This window comes from Oncorhynchus nerka, unplaced genomic scaffold (genome assembly GCF_034236695.1).
Source record: "Oncorhynchus nerka isolate Pitt River unplaced genomic scaffold, Oner_Uvic_2.0 unplaced_scaffold_423, whole genome shotgun sequence".
Taxonomy (NCBI): Eukaryota; Metazoa; Chordata; class Actinopteri; order Salmoniformes; family Salmonidae; genus Oncorhynchus; species Oncorhynchus nerka.
Genome location: NW_027040490.1, coordinates 684,378 through 706,067, shown reverse-complemented (window position 1 = coordinate 706,067; position 21,690 = coordinate 684,378). Strand labels below are relative to the sequence as shown.

The window sequence follows — 21,690 nt, the reverse complement described above, 5'->3', positions numbered from 1 at the left end:
CCACAGGGGGCGCTGAGACCTGTTATTACACTGATTCACCACAGGAGCACTGAGGCCTGTTATTACACTGATTCACCACAGGGGGCGCTGAGGCCTGTTATTACACTGATTCACCACAGGGGGCGCTGAGGCCTGTCATTACACTGATTCACCACAGGGGGCGCTGAGGCCTGTCATTACACTGATTCACCACAGGGGGCGCTGAGGCCTGTTATTACACTGATTCCCCACAGGGGGCACTGAGGCCTGTTATTACACTGATTCACCACAGGAGCACTGAGGCCTGTTATTACACTGATTCACCACAGGGGGCGCTGAGGCCTGTTATTACACTGATTCACCACAGGGGGCGCTGAGACCTGTTATTACACTGATTCACCACAGGAGCACTGAGGCCTGTTATTACACTGATTCACCACAGGGGGCGCTGAGACCTGTTATTACACTGATTCACCACAGTCAGCACTGAGGCCTGTTATTACACTGATTCACCACAGGGGGCGCTGATGCCTGTTATTACACTGATTCACCACAGGAGCACTGAGGCCTGTTATTACACTGATTCACCACAGGGGGCGCTGAGACCTGTTATTACACTGATTCACCACAGGGGGACTGAGGCCTGTTATTACACTGATTCCCCACAGGGGGACTGAGGCCTGTTATTACACTGATTCCCCACAGGGGGACTGAGGCCTGTTATTACACTGATTCCCCACAGGGGGACTGAGGCCTGTCATTACACTGATTCACCACAGGGGGACTGAGGCCTGTTATTACACTGATTCCCCACAGGGGGACTGAGGCCTGTCATTACACTGATTCACCACAGGGGGACTGAGGCCTGTTATTACACTGATTCCCCACAGGGGGACTGAGGCCTGTTATTACACTGATTCACCACAAGGGTTGCTGAGGCCTGTCATTACACTGATTCACCACAGGGGGCGCTGAGGCCTGTTATTACACTGATTCACCACAGGGGGCGCTGATGCCTGTCATTACACTGATTCACCACAGGGGGCGCTGAGGCCTGTTATTACACTGATTCACCACCGGGGGCGCTGAGACCTATTATTACACTGATTCACAACAGGGGGCGCCATTCCCTATAAAGTGTATATGACACCAATAGATGTCCCCTATAGGCCCTAGTCTAAAGTAGTACACTACATAGGGCATAGGGTGCCATTTGGGACCCACAGGAGACTGCACGGGTCGCATTCATGAGGAAGCACAACAGGAAAGCGTTTTAAAATGTTTTGCAACGGAAAATGAAAATTAGCGGGGTTTTTTCAATTTCCACACAGCATACCCAACCCAACACAGCATCTCAACACAGCATCCCAACACAGCATCCGAACACAGCATCTAAACACAGCATCTCAGCACAGCATCTCAGCACAGCATCCTTACGCAACATCTCAACACAGCCTCCCAACACAGCAACCCAACACAGCATCTCAACACAGCAACCCAACCCAACACAGCATCTCAACCCAGCATCCTTACACAACATCTCAACACAGCCTCCGAACACAGCAACCCAACACAGCATATCGACACAGCATCTCAACACAACATCCCAACACAGCATCCCAACACAGCATCCCAACACAGCATCCCTACACAGCATCCTTACGCAGCATCCTTACACAGCATCCAACACAGCATCTCAACACAGCAAAATGAAACAAAGAGATTGTTACAACACAAGTAAGACTCCAGTGTGAAAAAGTTAAATATACACGAAATACACACATCACTGGGTCAGATATAAGAATTCACACCTGGCAACCCTCATTACGCACACCTGGCAACCCTCATTACGCACACCTGGCAGCTCTCATTACGCACACCTGGCAGCCCTCATTACGTACACCTGCACCCCATCATGAGGAAAACCTGGACTCCATCACTACCCTGATTACTCCCCTCTTTATCCAGCACTCCCTTGCATCACTCTTCAGGCAGTATTGGTTCTGTTTCCTTTGTCTTGATGTTTCTCTTGTTTTGTATCGTTCTGCATTATTCTTAAACTCACTAACTGCACCTGATTTCTGAATTCCCTGCGTTGACGTTACAGTAACTTGATGCAAACCAGCTACCCAGCAGACATCATCACGGCTCAGTGGCACTGTTCTTTCCTATGATGACATCATGCGAGAGGAATTCTGTTTAAAATATGAATTAAAGGCGTTTCAAATCCCATCCCCGTAGTTAAAGCATTCATTCCGTCTGAAGCAGGAGATAAGGGGGTTAGAGGAGGAGATAAGGGGTTAGAGGAGGAGAAATGGGGTTAGAGCAGGAGATAAGGGGTTAGAGGAGGAGATAAGGGGTTAGAGCAGGAGATAAGGGTTAGAGGAGGAGATATGGGGTTAGAGCAGGAGATAAGGGTTAGAGCAGGAGATAAGGGGTTGGAGGAGGAGATAAGCAGGAGATAAGGGGTTAGAGGAGGAGATAAGGGTTAGAGCAGGAGATAAGGGTTAGAGCAGGAGATAAGGGGTTGGAGGAGGAGATAAGCAGGAGATAAGGGGTTAGAGGAGGAGATAAGGGTTAGAGCAGGAGATAAGGGTTAGAGCAGGAGATAAGGGGTTAGAGCAGGAGATAAGGGTTAGAGCAGGAGATAAGGGGTTAGAGCAGGAGATAAGGGGTTAGAGCAGGAGATAAGGGTTAGAGCAGGAGATAAGGGGTTAGAGAAGGAGATAAGGGGTTAGAGCAGGAGATAAGGGTTAGAGCAGGAGATAAGGGGTTAGAGAAGGAGATACGGGGTTAGAGCAGGAGATAAAGGGTTAGAGCAGGAGATACGGGGTTAGAGCAGGAGATAAGGGGTTAGAGCAGGAGATAAGGGGTTAGAGCAGGAGATAAGGGTTAGAGCAGGATATAAGGGGTTAGAGCAGGAGATAAGGGGTTAGAGCAGGAGATAAGGGGTTAGAGAAGGAGATACGGGGTTAGAGCAGGAGATAAAGGGTTAGAGCAGGAGATAAGGGGGTTAGAGCAGGAGATAAGGGGTTAGAGCAGGAGATAAGGGGTTAGAGCAGGAGATAAGGGGTTAGAGCAGGAGATAAGGGGGTTAGAGCAGGAGATAAGGGGTTAGAGGAGGAGATAAGGGGGTTAGAGGAGGAGATAAGGGGGTTAGAGGAGGAGATAAGGGGTTAGAGGAGGAGATAAGGGGTTAGAGCAGGAGATAAGGGGTTAGAGCAGGAGATAAGGGGTTAGAGCAGGAGATAGAGATAAGGGGTTAGAGCAGGAGATAGCGATAAGGGGTTAGAGCAGGAGATAGAGATAAGGGGTTAGAGCAGGAGATAAGGGGTTAGAGCAGGAGATAAGGGGTTAGAGCAGGAGATAAGGGGTTAGAGCAGGAGATAAGGGGTTAGAGCAGGATATAGAGATAAGGGGTTAGAGCAGGAGATAAGGGTTTAGAGCAGGAGATAAGGGTTAGAGCAGGAGATAAGGGGTTAGAGCAGGAGATAAGGGTTAGAGCAGGAGATAAGGGTTAGAGCAGGAGATAAGGGGTTAGAGCAGGAGATAAGGGGGTTAGAGAAGGATATAAGGGGTTAGAGCATGAGATAAGGGTTAGAGCAGGAGATAAGGGTTAGAGCAGGAGATAAGGGGTTAGAGCAGGAGATAAGGGTTAGAGCAGGAGATAAGGGTTAGAGCAGGAGATAAGGGTTAGAGCAGGAGATAAGGGGTTAGAGCAGGAGATAAGCGGTTAGAGGAGGAGATAAGGGTTAGAGCAGGAGATGGGTAAGAATGGCGGGATGATTTTCTCAACAGTCATCTCACCCTGTCCAGGGAGTCATCATCATCTGCTGATCTGAGAGGATGAAGCTCCTGAGGAGCCTGGTAAAAGGCTGAGTCGTCTCTGTGTGTGCCGGGAGATTGGGCCAGCTCTTCGCTCTCTTCCTCGTCATCATAAGGTGCGTCGTCATAATCCTCACTCCCTGAGGACAGCAGGACTCCGCGCTCGTGTTTGCGCACTGCGGAGCAAACCAGAAGTGCCGTCGGCTTCTGGTACTTTCTCCCCAGGGCTCCTGAATGGGATGCTTGTCCTTGGGTTTGGCCAACCCCTGAACTTTCCCTCTTCTTCAGCTCGTCAGGTTCCATCTCGGAGAAGTCTGAGACTCCCTGTTTGCAGTCAAAGTAAGTCTCCGGGTCAGAGTCTTCGTATAAGTGCATTGTGGTGCTGCCTCGTATGACTTCTGCGTAGGCAGGAGGATTGGGTTTGTGGATAGAGGAGGATGCCTCAGCATACTCAGGAGGGAGGCTGAACTCCATGGAGAACTCTTCATCATGGGCTGATGCTGTAACCTCTGGAACGGGTTGGGCTGATACCATCTCTGCCCTGGGTTCTACTGGACCAGGCTGGGCTGACACCATCTCTGCCCTGGGTTCTACTGGATCAGGCTGGGCTGACACCATCTCTGCCATGGGATCTACTGGACCGGGCTGGGAGACATGGGACTTTACCTCAACAGGGGTGACTGGAGGACTGAACTCTTCCTCTATGGGGGTGACTGGATTCTCTGATGGTTGCTCACTGGTATTTGGCTTGAGCTCTTCAGAGAGCATGTTGAGGTACCTAGGAATCTGGTAAGGGATCAACTCCTCGAAGCTGAAGTGCCTGGAGACGGTGACGGTCTCTGGAGTCTGTGGGGTCACGTCAGAGCGTGACTGGGGCGACTGCTCATCGTATTCAAGGGTTTCAGGGGGAGTGCTATCCCTTAAATGTGACACAACTTCTGGGGTAGTGCTCGTGCATGTTTCATCTACCAATTGGCTGGGCTCAGTGATTAATCCCCCAGATTCGCACAATACTTTGCTTTGTTCAATAGATGCCTTTTTGACTGCAGCTTGAATGCTTGATGTTTCTTTGGAGTTGTCATATTCTTCACCAACTGTCTCCTGGTCCTGCTGTGGGAGACTGATTCGAGGTTCTTCTACAGTTGAAGGTTGGGTAAATACAGCAGCATCCTCATGTTCGAGTGACTGGAACTTTTGAGACGGAACAATTGATTCTGATGACAGTTCTAGAACTTTATGGCATGGTTCTGGAGATTCCGTTGTTCCGACGGATTTGGTAGCAGCTGTGGGGCTAATCAGAGGTATGGAACTGGTGAGATCTGATTTTTCTGCTCTGTGTGTTTGCAGGTACTCCAAGTGGCTCAACTGAACCGGATCAGCTGTAACTTGGCTAGGCTCTGGGAAGGTCTTGATTAGATCTGCGGTCACCCCAAATACCTCCGGGTCGGTTTCATAGGACAGGGAGAGATCGGTCGGCACTGAGGCCACTACGCTTATTTCAGCCGGCTCCCATGTGATCTGAATAGGGGATGAGGGACTTGGACTAGAGATCTCTTCCTCACCCTCAGTGGGATATCCGTTGGATTCTGGCAAGAGTTCCTCAATCTCAACATAAGGTTGTAGATCTTCAAGACCCCCTTCGCTGGTTTCCGAAAGAGGTGAGTCCAGTGGTTCTAGAGTTTCTGGTCGGAATTCCCGTTTGATTTCTTCAAATTCCGACAGCAGCTGATCAAGCTGGGTGGGTGCCCCTGACTCCGGGGGTGCTTCTAGATTGCTCGCTGACGATTGTGCTTCATCACCTTGGCTGTCTTCGGCGTTGTGGCTGAAAAGGTCTGGTAACACTGGACTGGTTTCAGAAGAAGAGGAGGACTCCTTGTTCAGATTAAATGTTTTTTCTGGACTTTCTGGCGATACCCTCATCTTCTCAGTGGGCATTGTCATTTCAGGGGATAACTGACTGAATACAAAGGCATTTGGAATCTGGAGATCTGGAGTCACAGATTGGGTTTCAGACATGAGTGTTTTGTTTGAGATAGGTCTATTAGTAGATGGCTGGTCCAAAGCTAATACGTGTTTGGGTTCTGATAGATTCTCCATGGAGGATCCTGCTGAAACCTGGATGAGAATGATGGAATGGGAAAAAAAATTATAAATGAGTTTGTGATGGAGGTAGGGTTTCAAAATTCCGGTAACTTTCCAGTAACTTCCCCCTAAAAATTCCCAGGTGTTCCAGAACCCCGGTTTGGAAAAATTCTAAGAATCCTCCAACCACGATTAGGTTATTTTGGTAAAGTTACTGGAATTTATCAACCTCAATGATGAATGATGAATGTTGTTGAGGAAACTATAGTATGAAAAAAGGAACAATACATGTACATGCAGCAACAAGGTTCCATCATGACATCATGTATTTCAAATGAACATTCCAATGAATTAATGAAATTACCAAAAATGATGAGCCAAACCAATAGACCTATAGTATTGTCACACTGTACATGCATTACCTGCATGTACTCAGAAGTACTGTACTTCTAGTAGCAGTACAACACATAGAAGCAGTTCAGCAGTACTCATTTGATTAGGACACGACCTTGTTGTCACATACAACTCCTTATATCGAAATGGGATGGGTACATTTCTTATATGAATTCTCTGAAAGCCTTCTCTCCAGGACAACATTCTCTGAAATGCAGGAATACCTACCAAATGTAGGAAAGACACAGTCAAGCCAATCAACTGCCAGCCCTACTAAGCTCCAAGGCAATCAACTGTTAACCCAATTAAGCTCCAAGGCAATCAACTGTCAACCCTACTAAACTCCAAGGAAATCTTTCAATGTAAGACATGACTTCTGTTGTTTTTTCTGTGTGAATAAATGCACCATCATGCAGTATCCGAGCCCATCTCTGAGATTTGTCCCAAATGATACCCTATTCCCTTTGTAGTGCACTACTTTTAACCAGAGCCCTATGGCACCCTATTCCCTTCGTAGTGCACTACTTTTAACCAGGGTCCTCTGGCACCCTATTCCCTTCGTAGTGCACTACTTTTAACCAGGGCCCTATGGCACCCTATTCCCTTCGTAGTGCACTACTTTTAACCAGAGCCTGCACATCTCTGGTCAAAAGTAGGTCACTACAGAAGGGAATAAAGTTACATTTAGTCAGCCATTTTTAGCTTGAGGACACACCATGTGACAGGAAGGAAGTCCATGGTGTTGAGACTAAACGTGTCTCACTACTGTTCATTAGTTGCCTTTCTGAGACACTTCCTGCATTGCTAATGCAAACATGCCTCAGCAGGAGTGTCAAGCTCCTACAGCTATGCGTCAAAACACATTAGTGAAAGCTTGAGCCGAAGGGTCCTACACAACGCATGCGAACTACGCACTACACACTTCCAGCATTCATCGTTTTTAGAAAGCATCACGGCATTCCCTGCTGACGGAGAACGTGCGTGGTCTTACCGACGGCGCAGAAACTCGGCTGTCTTCCGCATTTCTAATCGGCTTCCTTTTCAGGTGCTTGCTTGTCTCGTCAATCTTGGGTTGAGCTTCACTTCCTTTCAACGTAGGGACATTACTGTGTTCTTTTCTTTGGATTGACTTACGACTTGCTTGAGGTCTGTTGTGAACTGCCTCCTCCGCCCTGACAGCAGCAACAGGAGATCCCAGATTTTGTTTGTCAGATGGCACGTGACTCGACTGAGAGGATGCTTGGTGAGGTCTGTGAGTCTCTACATCATCTACATCTACATCCTCTACGGGTGCTCTGTGGCTGTCTGGGGAGGAGGCCCTACAAAAAAACGCTTCCACTGCTCGGTGGGTTTGGCAAACAACTGGGAAAACTAAACTAAAAGGGGCATCTATTAATTCCGGGGGTTGTTCTAAGCGTGCTCTTTCAACTCTCATTTCAGGTTCATGTTCAGTGGAAACCAGGTCTGTTGGAGGAGAACGTTGACCGTCACCCTGAGTTAAAACAGTATCTGTATTGGAACAGATGGAGTCAGGAGAACAGGCTCTGGTCGCACAGAACAACTCATCCCAGTCTGATATCACAGATTCAGGTGTCCAACACTTCTCTCCTGTTGACACGACAACAACAGACAGAGCAGGTCCATATTGGAGGACAGGTAAGTCAGGAGAGAGGTCCTCTTGTGATGCAATGGATTCAGGGGAGGACGGTTTTAAATCTAACTCTGAAAACCAGTCTTCTACAAATGACAGGCTCTCTCCCGATGTTGAATCTGGTGTCATTGGTCTGTCTTGGCTCATATCTTTGTCTGACTCATCTACTAATCTCATTCCATCTTCTGATATATATGATTCAGGTGAATCTGCTCTGTCTTCAGCAAACAGTTCCTCAAGACATAACTCAGAGAATTCAATATCTGAAGTTTCTGATTGAGGTGACGAAGATCGATCACCAGTAGAAGCCAAATAATAATTGCAACATTGAGGCATGAAGTGAGGAACTGGAGAGTCAGGAGAGAGAGGCCTGTACTCATCAAATGACACAACAGACTCCGGTGAAGATGGCCTCATGTCAGTAAAGAAGTGGTTAAGATATAAAAGGACTCCATCCCTGTCTGAACCGAGTGACTCAGCCGAAAGAGTTTTGTACTCAGGAAGGGACGACGACTGGATGAACTCCCATTCAGCTAAGACAGGGGAAGAGGTTCTAATTTCTGTCTCTACTGGCTGGGATATTAGCAAATGAGGTTTGTGCAAAGTTTCTGTGACTGTCTGGTCAGTGACATGAGGGACTGTTAGCAAGGACCCCTCTTGTACCATCTCCTCCTCTGCTGGAGAAGCAGAATGACAAGAGGAGGCTGGTTCTTCAACACTAACTGGCCTCAAGTCCTCACCAGATCGATGCGGTCGATCCAGGGCTTTTCTAACCTTTCTGTCTCCTGCATATTCAAAAACACCTGTCTTACTCAAATAAGTGTCACCTTGGTCAAATGTATGGGCCATTAGCGTGGAGGGAACTGCCTTATAAACTAGTCTATATTCTGGAGTTGATGTTTTTCCTTCAGAGAATTCATAAACAGGCTGAGATTCAGAATCCTCCATTTCTGTGGATGGGCTTGTTTCTGCAGCATCTAACTCATCTAGTGATGTCATGGGTTCTGCAGAGGACGGCTGTAACTCTGAAAGCCAGTACTGAACGAAAGAACGAGCGTACTCATCTTCAGGTGGCAGAGGACTGGATTTAGTATGCGTCTTGTCTACATGTTCATATTCACCTTCTGATATAAATGATTCAGGTGAATCTGCTCTGTCCTCAGCAAACAATTCATCAAAACAGAACTCAGAGAATTCAATATCTGATGTTACTGATTCAGGTGATGAAGACCTATCAGCAGGGAATAACCCATAATAATCACAATATTGATGTAAGAACTGGGGAATTGGAGAGTCAGGAGAGAGAGGCCTGTACTCATCAAATGATGTTACAGATTCAGGTGAAGTTGGTCTAGACTCTACAAACAAGAGCTCAAGGAAGGTATAACCATCTTCTGAAGTTACTGATTCTGGTGTCCAGGTTCTGAATTTCCTAAAAAACTGTTCAATTGACTCTCTGAATTCACTATCAGCCAAAAAGGAATCAGGAGAATCCGGTCTGTGTTCAGGAATCAGTTCATCGAGATATAATTCACAGTATTCAACGTCTGACGTTACCGACTGAGGTGACGAAGACCTATCGCCAGGGAGTTCGACATAATTATCACAACATTGATGTATGAACTGGGGAATAGGAGAGTCTGGAGAGAGAGGCCTATGCTCATCAAGTGATGCAACAGAGGCTGGTGAGTTTGGCCTTAACTCAGTAGACCAATCATTCAAAAAAGACTGAATCTCTTCTGATGTTATTGACTCTGATGTGACCGGCCTGTCCAGGACAAGTTCTTTGTCCTTCAGACGCTCCATTATCTCTCTAGCCTGTCTGTCTTTTGCATATTCAAAAACACCTGATTTATTCAAGTATGTTTCACCTTGGTACGCCGGGTCAAATGTATGGGCCATTAGAGTGGAGGGAACTGCCTTATAAACCAGTCTATATTCTAGAGATGATGTATTTCCTTCAGAGAATTCATAAACAGGCTGAGATTCAGAATCCTCCATTTCTGTAGATTTGCTTGTTTCTGCAGCATCTAACTCATCTAGTGATGTCATGGGTTCTGCAGAGGACGGCTGTAACTCTGAAAGCCAGTACTGAACGAAAGAACGAGCGTACTCATCTTCAGGTGGTAGAGGACTGGATTTAGTGAGTGTCTCGTCTACATGTTGATAGTCACCTTCTGATATAAATGATTCAGGTGAATCTGCTCTGTCCTCAGCAAACGATTCATCAAGACAGAACTCAGGGAATACAATATCTGATGTTACTGATTCAGGTGAATCTGCTCTATCCTCAGCAAACGATTCCTCAAGACAAAATCCACACAATTCAATGGCTGACGTAACGGAACAGAGGGAAGATCTACGCTCTGCAGTCATGACAACATCTGGGATTCTAGGTCCATAGTGGGGAACTGGAGAGTCAGGTGAGAGAGGCCTGTATTCATTCACTGACGCAACAGATTCAGGTGAAGATGGCCTCATGTCAGTAAATAAGTGGTCAAGATAGAAAAGGATTCCATCCATGTCTGAACCGAGTGACTCAGGAGAAAGAGGCCTGTCCTCAGGAAGGGACGGCAACTGGGTGAACTCCCATTCAGCTAGGACGGGGGAAGGGGTTATGATTTCTGTCTCTACTGGCTGGGATATTAGCAAATGAGGTTTATGCAAAGTATCTGTGACTGTCTGGTCAGTGATGTTAGAGTGTTGTCGTGAGGAGATTTCTTGTTTTGTCACCTCAACTGCTGTGGTTTCAAAGACACTAGGCATGCCAAGGTTGGATTCATGAAATTGAACAGGCCCAAAATCCACACAATGTTCCCTCTGACAGTCAAGAACCTGTCTAACCTTGTATATTTGTCCCGAATGTTCGAAAACACCAGTCTTACTATCGTAGGTTTCACCTTCGTTCGCTGGGTCATACGCATGGGACATTAGTTTGATGGGAACTGCCCTGTAAACTAGTCTATATTCTGGAGACACAGGCCGCACCTCAGAGAGTCCATGTACTGGCTGGGATGAAGATTCATCCACGTCTAGTGATAGGCCTGTTTGTACAGCTTTAGACACCATGAACTGAGGTATGAAGGCCCAATGGACAGTTGGGATCTTTTCTAAAGAACCTGTATCATCATCCCACTCTGATGTTTTAGGAAAACTACCATCATCCTCATCATCACCACCCTCTGAACAGATGGAAATAGGTGAATCTGGTCTGTCCTCAGTAAATAATTCCTCAGGGTAAAGTCCTGAGAATTCAACATCTGAGGTGACTGATTCTGGTGATGAACACCTTCTTCCAGTGAAAGACAAATAACAATCACAACAATGTGATCTGAAATCAGGAATAGGAGAGTCTGGAGAGAGAGGCCTGTACTCATTTAACGATGTTATAGATTCAGGTGAAGATGATGTTATAGATTCAGGTACCTCCTCCAGATGGCTTCTACAAACTGACACAAAAGATTGGGATTGGAAAAGATTCTGAAATAAGGTCTCTCTTCTGACAAAAGCTCAAGGAAGGTATCCTTCAACCATCTTCTGAAATTATTGATTCTGGTGACACAGGTCTGATTTTTATCATACCTCCTCCAGCTGCTCTACAATAGAATTCATTCTCAGACACAAAAGATTCTGAAGAGAATAAGGTCTCTCTTCGTTGACAAAATCACCTCAAGATATTGAAGCCAGATCCTTCAATGTCTCAGTTACTGAAATCAAGGACAAACGAAGATCTGCTAAACAATGACACTGACGACTCAATTATTGTGGGTCTAAATTGTGGGATTGGGGATCAGGAGATAGAGCTCGATATTCTGTACTCATTTGAAGTGATAGAATCAGGTGAAGATGGTCTAGACTCAGCAAACAAGAGCTCAAGGAAGGTATAATCACCTTCTGAAGTTACTGATTCTGGTGACCAGGGTCTGAGTTTCATTAGACCTCTTTCAACTGACTCAACAAATTCATTCTCTGATATAAATGATTCAGGTGAATCTGCTCTGTCTTCATTGCAAACAGTTCCTCAAGACAGAACTCAGAGATTCAATATCTGAAGCTACTGATTCTGGAGATGAACAGCAACTTCCAGTGAAAGACAAATAACAATCAACATTGAGGCATGAAGTGAGGAACTGGAGAGTCAGGAGAGAGGTGCCTGTACTCATCAAATGATGCAACAGACTCTGGAGTGAAGATGGCCTAGACTCGGAAAACAAGAGCTCAAGGAAGGTAAAGTCCCCTTCTGAAGTTATTGATTCAGGTGAGAGGGGTCTAGTTTCAGATAGACCTCTTTATGACTCAGATACAAATTCACTTCTGATATTCACTATCTGAAGGGACATCTGGTCTCAAGACAAACCAGATCTGGTCTTCAATATCTGAAGCTACTGAATCAAGGTCTGAAGTTCGCAACAGACAAAGATGATGAGAGGTGCCTGTACTCATCAAATGATGCAACAGAAATAATAATCACAATGTCCAGGTCTGAATTGTGTGATTAGGTGAGTCAGGAGAAAGAGGTAAATGATCTTCTGAAAATGTTGTACAAACCACAGATTCAGTCTGAATCGGAGAAATACTCCCATCGTACAACAAATAATAATCACAATGTCCAGGTCTGAATTGTGAACCACTTTCTGACAAGACTGACTCAGGAGATAAAGGTTTGACTTCAGATTTATCTTGGTGTTTCATACTGTCTTTATCTCCCTCATCAAGATAATTAGTTGGCTCCTGCTTTACTGGCATCATTACAGCAGCTGGTAACTGGCAACGACAAACATTTCTCATCACTCAAGTCAAGCTGTATAAATGCTGTTTTAGCTGCAACTGGTAACGTGGTTTTAGCCTCAACAGAGTCTTCTGTTGCCATTGTTGTGGTAGATAACATGTCTGTTTTGGTGTCTCTGTGAACAGATTCAAACTGGACTAAGGCAGGTGAGATGAATTTGTTGATAGATATTTCAGATTGAATAGAGTGAGGGAGAGAATCAGAAACTGGAGAAGCTGATTCATGCAAAACTTGAACAAGTTCTGCTTCCAATTGATCCTGAAACTCACTGTCTGAATATATTGATTCAGGGGAATCTGCTCTATCCTCAGCAAATAATTCACCAAGGCTAAATCCAGAGAATTCAATGTCTGAGGTGACTGATTGTGGTGACGAAGATCTATCTTCTGTGAATAGCAAATAATAATCACAACAATGTGATCTGAAATCAGGAATAGGAGAGTCAGGAGAGAGAGGCCTGTACTCATTTAACGATGTTATAGATTCAGGTGAAGATGGTCTAGACTCTGCAAACAAGAGCTCAAGGAAGGAATAACTATCTTCTGAAGTTACTGATTCTGGAGACAGGGGTCTGAATTTAATCAAACCCCCTTCAGCTGCTTCTACAAGTTCATTCTCTGACACAAAAGATTCTGGAGAATATGGTCTCTCGTCATTGAAAATTCCTCAAGATAGAAGCCAGATCCTTCAATGTCTGAAGTTACTGAAATAGGTGACGAAGATCTGCTAAAGAATGAAGACACTGATGACTCAATTATTGTGGGTCTAAATTGTGGGATTGGGGAATCAGGAGATAGAGCTCGATATTCGTCATTTGAAGTGATAGATTCAGGTGAAGATGGTCTAGACTCTGCAAACAAGAGCTCAAGGTAGGAATAACCATCTTCTGAAGTTACTGATTCTGGTGACCAGGGTCTGAGTTTCATTAGACCTCTTTCAACTGACTCAACAAATTCACTCTCTGATATAAATGATTCAGGTGAATCTGCTCTGTCTTCAGCAAACAGTTCCTCAAGACAGAACTCAGAGAATTCAATATCTGAAGCTACTGATTCTGGAGATGAACAGCAACTTCCAGTGAAAGACAAATAACAATGCAACATTGAGGCATGAAGTGAGGAACTGGAGAGTCAGGAGAGGGGCCTGTACTCATCAAATGATGCAACAGACTCTGGAGAGGATGGCCTAGACTCGGAAAACAAGAGCTCAAGGAAGGTAAAGTCCCCTTCTGAAGTTATTGATTCTGGTGAGAGTGGTCTATACTCAGATAGGCTACTTTGATCTGTCACTGTAAATTCACTATCTGAAGGGACATCTGGTCTGTACAAACCACGGTAATCAAGGTCTGAAGTTACAGACAAAGGTGATGTAGACCTACACACATCGTACAACAAATAATAATCACAATGTCCAGGTCTGAATTGTGTATTAGGTGAGTCAGGAGAAAGAGGTGTATGATCTTCAAATGTTGTTACAGATTCAGGTATCGGAGAAATACTCCCATCGTACAACAAATAATAATCACAATGTCCAGGTCTGAATTGTGAACCACTTTCTGACAAGACTGACTCAGGAGATAAAGGTTTGACTTCAGATGTATCTTGGTGTTTCATACTGTCTTTATCTCCCTCATCAAGATAATTAGTTGGCTCCTGCTTAACTGGCGTCATTACAGCAGCTGGTAATAACAACAAACATTTCTCATCACTCAAGTCAAGCTGTATAAATGCTGTTTTATCTGCAACTGGTAACGTGGTTTTAGCCTGAACACAGACTTCTGTTGCCATTGTTGTGGACGATAACATGTCTGTTTTGGTGTCTATGTGAACAGATTCAGACTGGACTAATGGAGGTGAGATTAATTTGTTGATAGATATTTCAGATTGAATAGAGTGAGGGAGAGAATCAGAAAATGGAGAAGCTGATTCATGCAAAACTTGAACAAGTTCTGCTTCCAATTGATCCTGAAACTCACTGTCTGAATATGTTGATCCAGGAGAATCTGCTCTGTCCTGAGCAAATAATTCCTCAAGGCTAAATCCAGAGAATTCAATGTCTGAGGTGACTGATTGTGGTGACGAAGATCTATCTTCTGTGAATAGCAAAGAATAATCACAACAATGTGATCTGAAATCAGGAATAGGAGAGTCTGGAGAGAGAGGCCTGTACTCATTTAACGACGTTATAGATTCAGGTGAAGATGGTCTAGACTCTGCAAACAAGAGCTCAAGGAAGGTATAACCATCTTCTGAAGTTACTGATTCTGGTGACAGGGGTCTGAATTTGATGAAACCTCCTTCAGCGGCTTCTACAAATTCATTCTCTGACACAAAAGATTCTGGAGAATATGGCCTCTCTTCATTGACAAAATCCTCAAGATAGAAGCCAGATCCTTCAATGTCTGAAGTTACTGAAATAGGTGACGAAGATCTGCTAAAGAATGAAGACACTGATGACTCAATGATTGAGGGACTAAATTGTGGGATTGGGGAATCAGGAGATAGAGCTCGATATTCGTCATTTGAAGTGATAGATTCAGGTGAAGATGGTCTAGACTCAGCAACCAAGAGCTCAAGGAAGGTATAATCACCTTCTGAAGTGACTGATTCTGGTGACCAGGGTCTGAGTTTCATTAGACCTCTTTCAAATGACTCAACAAATTCACTCTCTGATATAAATGATTCAGGTGAATCTGCTCTGTCTTCAGCAAACAGTTCCTCAAGACAGAACTCAGAGAATTCAATATCTGAAGCTACTGATTCTGGAGATGAACAGCAACTTCCAGTGAAAGACAAATAACAATCACAACAATGAGGCATGAAGTGAGGAACTGGAGAGTCAGGAGAGAGGGGCCTGTACTCATCAAATGATGCAACAGACTCTGGAGAGGATGGCCTAAACTCGGAAAACAAGAGCTCAAGGAAGGTAAAGTCCCCTTCTGAAGTTATTGATTCAGGTGAGAGTGGTCTATACTCAGATAGGCTACTTTGATCTGTCACTGTAAATTCACTATCTGAAAAGACATCTGGTCTGTACAAACTACAATATTCAAGGTCTAAAGTTACAGACAAATGTGATGTAGACCTACACACATCGTACAACAAATAATAATCACAATGTCCAGGTCTGAATTGTGTATTAGGTGAGTCAGGAGAAAGAGGTCTATGATCTTCAAATGTTGTTACAGATTCAGGTATCGGAGAAATACTCCCATCGTACAACAAATAATAATCACAATGTCCAGGTCTGAATTGTGAACCACTTTCTGAAAAGACTGACTCAGGAGATAAAGGTTTGAGTTCAAATGTATCTTGGTGTTTCATACTGTTTTCATCTCCCTCATCAAGATAATTAGTTGGCTCCTGCTTAACTGGCGTCATTACAGCAGCTGGTAACAACGACAAACATTTCTCATCACTCAAGTCAAGCTGTATAAATGCTGTTTTATCTGCAACTGGTAACGTGGTTTTAGCCTGAACACAGACTTCTGTTGCCATTGTTGTGGACGATAACATGTCTGTTTTGGTGTCTATGTGAACAGATTCAGACTGGACTAATGGAGGTGAGATTAATTTGTTGATATATGTTTCAGATTGACTAGAGTGAGGGAGAGAATCAGAAACTGGAGAAGCTGATTCATGCAAGATTGGAACAAGTTCTGCTTCCAATTGATACAGAAATTCACCGTCTGAATATATTGATTCAGGAGAATCTGCTCTGTCCTCAACAATCAATTCCTCAAGGCTAAATCCAGAGAATTCAATGTCTGAGGTGACTGATTGTGGTGACGAAGATCTATCTTCTGTGAATAGCAAATAATAATCACAACAATGTGATCTGAAATCAGGAATAGGAGAGTCTGGAGAGAGAGGCCTGTACTCATTTAACAACATTATAGATTCAGGTGAAGATGGTCTAGACTCTGCAAACAAGAGCTCAAGGAAGGAATAACTATCTTCTGAAGTTACTGATTCTGGAGACAGGGGTCTGAATTTAATCAAACCCCCTTCAGCTGCTTCTACAAATTCATTCTCTGACACAAAAGATTCTGGAGAATAAGGTCTCTCTTCGTTGACAAAATCCTCAAGATAGAAGCCAGATCCTTCAATGTCTGAAGTTACTGAAATAGGTGACGAAGATCTGCTAAAGAATGAAGACACTGATGACTCAATTATTGTGGGTCTAAATTGTGGGATTGGGGAATCAGGAGATAGAGCCCGATATTCGTCATTTGAAGTGATAGAATCAGGTGAAGATGGTCTAGACTCAGCAACCAAGAGCTCAAGGAAGGTATAATCACCTTCTGAAGTTACTGATTCTGGTGACCAGGGTCTGAGTTTCATTAGACCTCTTTCAAATGACTCAACAAATTCACTCTCTGATATAAATGATTCAGGTGAATCTGCTCTGTCTTCAGCAAACAGTTCCTCAAGACAGAACTCAGAGAATTCAATATCTGAAGCTACTGATTCTGGAGATGAACAGCAACTTCCAGTGAAAGACAAATAACAATCGCAACATTGAGGCATGAAGTGAGGAACTGGAGAGTCAGGAGACAGGGGCCTGTACTCATCAAATGATGCAACAGACTCTGGAGAGGATGGCCTAGACTCGGAAAACAAGAGCTCAAGGAAGGTAAAGTCCCCTTCTGAAGTTATTGATTCTGGTGAGAGTGGTCTATACTCAGATAGGCTACTTTGATCTGTCACTGTAAATTCACTATCTGAAGGGACATCTGGTCTGTACAAACCACGGTAATCAAGGTCTGAAGTTACAGACAAAGGTGATGTAGACCTACACACATTGTACAACAAATAATAATCACAATGTCCAGGTCTGAATTGTGTATTAGGTGAGTCAGGAGAAAGAGGTGTATGATCTTCAAATGTTGTTACAGATTCAGGTATTGGAGAAATACTCCCATCGTGCAACAAATAATAATCACAATGTCCAGGTCTGAATTGTGAACCACTTTCTGACAAGACTGACTCAGGAGATAAAGGTTTGATTTCAGATTATCTTGGTGTTTCATACTGTCTTTATCTCCCTCATCAAGATAATTAGTTGGCTCCTGCTTAACTGGCGTCATTACAGCAGCTGGTAACAACGACAAACATTTCTCATCACTCAAGTCAAGCTGTATAAATGCTGTTTTATCTGCAACTGGTAACGTGGTTTTAGCCTGAACACAGACTTCTGTTGCCATTGTTGTGGAGATAACATGTCTGTTTTGGTGTCTATGTGAACAGATTCAGACTGGACTAATGGCAGGTGAGATTAATTTGTTGATAGATATTTCAGATTGAATAGAGTGAGGGAGAGAATCAGAAAATGGAGAAGCTGATTCATGCAAAACTTGAACAAGTTCTGCTTCCAATTGATCCTGAAACTCACTGTCTGAATATGTTGATCCAGGAGAATCTGCTCTGTCCTGAGCAAATAATTCCTCAAGGCTAAATCCAGAGAATTCAATGTCTGAGGTGACTGATTGTGGTGACGAAGATCTATCTTCTGTGAATAGCAAAGAATAATCACAACAATGTGATCTGAAATCAGGAATAGGAGAGTCTGGAGAGAGAGGCCTGTACTCATTTAACGACGTTATAGATTCAGGTGAAGATGGTCTAGACTCTGCAAACAAGAGCTCAAGGAAGGTATAACCATCTTCTGAAGTTACTGATTCTGGTGACAGGGGTCTGAATTTGATGAAACCTCCTTCAGCGGCTTCTACAAATTCATTCTCTGACACAAAAGATTCTGGAGAATATGGTCTCTCTTCATTGACAAAATCCTCAAGATAGAAGCCAGATCCTTCAATGTCTGAAGTTACTGAAATAGGTGACGAAGATCTGCTAAAGAATGAAGACACTGATGACTCAATGATTGAGGGACTAAATTGTGGGATGGGGGAATCAGGAGATAGAGCTCGATATTCGTCATTTGAAGTGATAGATTCAGGTGAAGATGGTCTAGACTCAGCAACCAAGAGCTCAAGGAAGGTATAATCACCTTCTGAAGTTACTGATTCTGGTGACCAGGGTCTGAGTTTCATTAGACCTCTTTCAAATGACTCAACAAATTCACTCTCTGATATAAATGATTCAGGTGAATCTGCTCTGTCTTCAGCAAACAGTTCCTCAAGACAGAACTCAGAGAATTCAATATCTGAAGCTACTGATTCTGGAGATGAACAGCAACTTCCAGTGAAAGACAAATAACAATCGCAACATTGAGGCATGAAGTGAGGAACTGGAGAGTCAGGAGACAGGGGCCTGTACTCATCAAATGATGCAACAGACTCTGGAGAGGATGGCCTAGACTCGGAAAACAAGAGCTCAAGGTAGGTAAAGTCCCCTTCTGAAGTTATTGATTCTGGTGAGAGTGGTCTATACTCAGATAGGCTACTTTGATCTGTCACTGTAAATTCACTATCTGAAGGGACATCTGGTCTGTACAAACCACGGTAATCAAGGTCTGAAGTTACAGACAAAGGTGATGTAGACCTACACACATTGTACAACAAATAATAATCACAATGTCCAGGTCTGAATTGTGTATTAGGTGAGTCAGGAGAAAGAGGTGTATGATCTTCAAATGTTGTTACAGATTCAGGTATCGGAGAAATACTCCCATCGTACAACAAATAATAATCACAATGTCCAGGTCTGAATTGTGAACCACTTTCTGACAAGACTGACTCAGGAGATAAAGGTTTGACTTCAGATGTATCTTGGTGTTTCATACTGTCTTTATCTCCCTCATCAAGATAATTAGTTGGCTCCTGCTTAACTGGCGTCATTACAGCAGCTGGTAACAACGACAAACATTTCTCATCACTCAAGTCAAGCTGTATAAATGCTGTTTTATCTGCAACTGGTAACGTGGTTTTAGCCTGAACACAGACTTCTGTTGCCATTGTTGTGGACGATAACATGTCTGTTTTGGTGTCTATGTGAACAGATTCAGACTGGACTAATGGAGGTGAGATTAATTTGTTGATAGATATTTCAGATTGAATAGAGTGAGGGAGAGAATCAGAAAATGGAGAAGCTGATTCATGCAAAACTTGAACAAGTTCTGCTTCCAATTGATCCTGAAACTCACTGTCTGAATATGTTGATCCAGGAGAATCTGCTCTATCCTGAGCAAATAATTCCTCAAGGCTAAATCCAGAGAATTCAATGTCTGAGGTGACTGATTGTGGTGACGAAGATCTATCTTCTGTGAATAGCAAAGAATAATCACAACAATGTGATCTGAAATCAGGAATAGGAGAGTCTGGAGAGAGAGGCCTGTACTCATTTAACGACGTTATAGATTCAGGTGAAGATGGTCTAGACTCTGCAAACAAGAGCTCAAGGAAGGTATAACCATCTTCTGAAGTTACTGATTCTGGTGACAGGGGTCTGAATTTGATGAAACCTCCTTCAGCGGCTTCTACAAATTCATTCTCTGACACAAAAGATTCTGGAGAATATGGCCTCTCTTCATTGACAAAATCCTCAAGATAGAAGCCAGATCCTTCAATGTCTGAAGTTACTGAAATAGGTGACAAAGATCTGCTAAACAATGACAAATTGTGGGACTCAATTATTGTGGGTCTAAATTGTGGGATTGGGGAATCAGGAGATAGAGCTCGATATTCGTCATTTGAAGTGATAGAATCAGGTGAAGATGGTCTAGACTCAGCAACCAAGAGCTCAAGGAAGGTATAATCACCTTCTGAAGTTACTGATTCTGGTGAGAGTGGTCGATACTCAGATAGGCTACTTTGATCTGTCACTGTAAATGCACTATCTGAAGGGGAATCTGGTCTGTACAAACCACAATATTCAAGGTCTGAAGGTACAGACAAAGGCGATGTAGACCTACACACATTGTAGAACAAGTAATAATCACAATGTCCAGGTCTGAATTGTGAACCACTTTCTGACAAGACTGACTCAGGAGATAAAGGTTTGATTTCAGATTTATCTTGGTGTTTCATACTGTCTTTATCTACCTCATCAAGATAATTAGCTGGCTCTTGCTTTACTGGCATCATTACAGCAGCTGGTAACAACGACAAACATTTCTCATCACTCAAGTCAAGCTGTATAAATGCTGTTTTAGCTGCAACTGGTAACGTGGTTTTAGCCTCAACAGAGTCTTCTGTTGCCATTGTTGTGGTAGATAATATGCCTGTTTTGGTTTCTCTGTGCACAGATTCAAACTGGACTAAGGCAGGTGAGATGAATTTGTTGATATATGTTTCAGATTGAATAGAGTGAGGGAGAGAATCAGAAACTGGAGAAGCTGATTCATGCAAGATTGGAACAAGTTCTGCTTCCAATTGATCCTGAAACTCACTGTCTGAATATATTGATTCAGGAGAATCTGCTCTGTCCTCAGCAATCAATTCCTCAAGGCTAAATCCAGAGAATTCAATGTCTGAGGTGACTGATTGTGGTGACGAAGATCTATCTTCTGTGAATAGCAAATAATAATCACAACAATGTGATCTGAAATCAGGAATAGGAGAGTCAGGAGAGAGGGGCCTGTACTCATCAAATGATGCAACAGACTCTGGAGAGGATGGTCTAGACTCTGAAAACAAGAGCTCAAGGAAGGAATAACTATCTTCTGAAGTTACTGATTCTGGTGACAGGGGTCTGAATTTTATCAAACCTCCTTCAGCTGCTTCTATGAATTCACTCTCTGACACAAAAGATTCTGGAGAATATGGTCTCTCGTCATTGAAAGATTCCTCAAGATAGAAGCCAGATCCTTCAATGTCTGAAGTTACTGAAATAGGTGACGAAGATCTGCTAAAGAATGAAGACACTGATGACTCAATGATTGAGGGACTAAATTGTGGGATTGGGGAATCAGGAGATAGAGCTCGATATTCGTCATTTGAAGTGATAGATTCAGGTGAAGATGGTCTAGACTCAGCAACCAAGAGCTCAAGGAAGGTATAATCACCTTCTGA

General features: G+C 43.7%; 1 protein-coding gene across 1 annotated transcript in view; it reads right to left on the bottom strand.

The window, feature by feature from the left end:
- Nucleotides 1–21,690, bottom strand: part of LOC115127460 (ankyrin-2-like) — a 242,285-nt gene that overhangs the window by 19,817 nt on the left and 200,778 nt on the right. Inside the window, 1 exon segment of the mRNA XM_065017053.1 lies at nt 3,787–5,919. Coding sequence (XP_064873125.1) covers nt 3,787–5,919 — 2,133 coding nt within the window.